The 2,126-nt window shown below is 45.6% G+C and overlaps 1 protein-coding gene across 2 annotated transcripts in view; it reads right to left on the minus strand.

Moving 5' to 3' along the window:
* Piwil2 (piwi like RNA-mediated gene silencing 2) overlaps positions 1–2,126 on the minus strand; it is a 54,400-nt gene that overhangs the window by 30,033 nt on the left and 22,241 nt on the right. For both annotated transcript variants that reach the window (XM_005355577.2, XM_026783259.1), the window contains exons 10-11: positions 780–968; positions 172–256 (exon numbers count right to left, since the gene is read on the minus strand). In XM_005355577.2, coding sequence (XP_005355634.1) covers positions 172–256; positions 780–968 — 274 coding nt within the window. The remainder of the gene's footprint in view (positions 1–171; positions 257–779; positions 969–2,126) is intronic.

Raw genomic sequence — 2,126 nt, forward strand, 5'->3', positions numbered from 1 at the left:
AAAATTCTCCTTAATGCCTTTAACCTAATTGTTCATTTTGGTAGTCAGCTCCTCCTCATGTGGCCTAGCAAGTCTGACTAGAGGAAACATAAAGCCAGGCCCAGTGAGCCCCACTCTGCAGACCTGCAGACATGCCTGTGAGTGCACACAGGACAGAGAACTATCACTCACTGTGCCGTGGTTATTCTGTCTCTCACTGGGCCTGTGGATGAGCAGTGGCTGGTCGTCTTCCTTGACTGTAATCCCGTAGTTTTTGCTGGAGTAAGAGAGTAAGAAACAGTGTCACCCCTCCCTGCAGCTCCGGCCAATGCTGCTACAGCTTACAACAGGCACAGGGCCCTCTGAGAATCCATCAGAAACCGATCATAGTAGACTTAAGTGTAAGAGGCAGGCTACAGTTTCCTTGCTAGTAGATGAAAAACAGAAGCTGTAAGCCCAGGAGAGAAGCGTGTGAAAGATCATCATGCTAAAGGGCTCGGACAATAAAAATCTACTGATTAAAGAGCTGAATTCTACTTCTCTCACCAGACAAAAATCAACAAGAGAAATACAATTCACAGCCCAAAATTCACTTATGTAGTTATTGCCAAAAGAACCTACTGTAAAGGCAACACATTCAGGCAAGACCCCACAGACAAACAAGCTCACTCGGTCTCGGGAGTATTACTAGTTTACGGATCTGTAAGTGTCTGTACCCTGCTATTAACAGTACTCAATAACCCAGAGACTGGGAGAGCACATCACACCCCCACCCTCAGACCCAAGCGAGCCTCTCGTACCTGTAGTACTCCAGGAATGTGATCTCCTTCCCATCAGACATCACAAAGCTGTCTTTGGGGGTCTTGTTCCAGTCCACATCATCGATACGGTAGGTGCGGTTGTTGTAGCGGGTGATGACAATACTGCCAACCAGGAGCTTGCTGCACTCGTTCTGGAAGTGCTCCTTGTTCTGCTGGTAGATAGCATGCCTTCGGGGAGAGGCAAGAGGCTTTGCATGGCATCCGTACACTCAGGGTCATAGGAAAAGGGATGGGGGTGCCAAAATAATGAGGGAGGGCCTACGGACTGATCACAGCTTTTACTCCTTATTAGTCACAGTCATGATGTGAGTCACCTACCTTTTTCATTTTAGCACTTATTGTTATTGTTTTAATTATGTGCATGTGGTGTGTGTGTGTGTCTGCAGGTGGGCATGTGCACGTGACTGAAAGTGCCAGAGGAGACGGGCAGCATCAGCTGGGGCAAGTGCTCTTAGCCACTGGGCCATCTCTCTAGTCAACCCCAACTCACTTCCTCTTTGGGAAATATGGTTTCACTATAATGTAGCCTTGGCTGGCTTGGAATTTACTATGTAGGCCAGGATGGACTTGAACTCACAGAGATTTGCTTACCTCTACCCTTAGGAGTCTAAAGGTGTCAACCACACTCAGGTAACTGCTGGTTTATTAACTGAGGTTCCCCAAAGAAAAGTCACTTGCATTGTTAAAAAAAAAAAATGCTCACACCTTTAATCCCAGTATTCAGGAGGGAGAGGCAGGTCGATCTCTGAGTTTGGCCAGCCTGGTCTAGAGTGAGTTGCAAGACAGCCAGAACTGTTGCACAGAGAAACCCTGTCTGAAAAAACAAACAAAACAAAAACAAAACAAAAATTGAGACCAGAAAGCTAGCTCCGTGGTTTAGAGCACATGATCTCACAGAGGACCAGTTCCAGCTCCCAGCATGTAACATGGAGGCTCACATGTAACCATCTGTAACTCCAATGCCAGCAGATCTGACTCTCTTCGGGACTCTGTGGGCACAGAGACACCTGTGGCACACACATGTATGTACACACAGGCAAAACACCCATATACATAAAATTTTAAATTTTAATTAAATACTCATGACCTCCAACTAAAACTAAGAGTGGAAAGTTCTGTAATTTGTCCATAATTTTTATTTTAAACCACAAGCTAAACCGTAAGTGTTGGGCCTAAAGAACCATGACTAAGTGGTTCAGAGCACAGAACATCTCTGTCCCACAGCTATGTAAGGTTGCTCTGCTCACAGAGAAACCCTTCTTTGATGTGTGCTCATGGGGCAAAAGGGTTTGTGGCTACTTCTAGTGAACTTTATTTATTTATTTT

Source organism: Microtus ochrogaster, chromosome 17 (assembly GCF_000317375.1).
Source record: "Microtus ochrogaster isolate Prairie Vole_2 chromosome 17, MicOch1.0, whole genome shotgun sequence".
In the NCBI taxonomy this organism is placed as follows: domain Eukaryota; kingdom Metazoa; phylum Chordata; class Mammalia; order Rodentia; family Cricetidae; genus Microtus; species Microtus ochrogaster.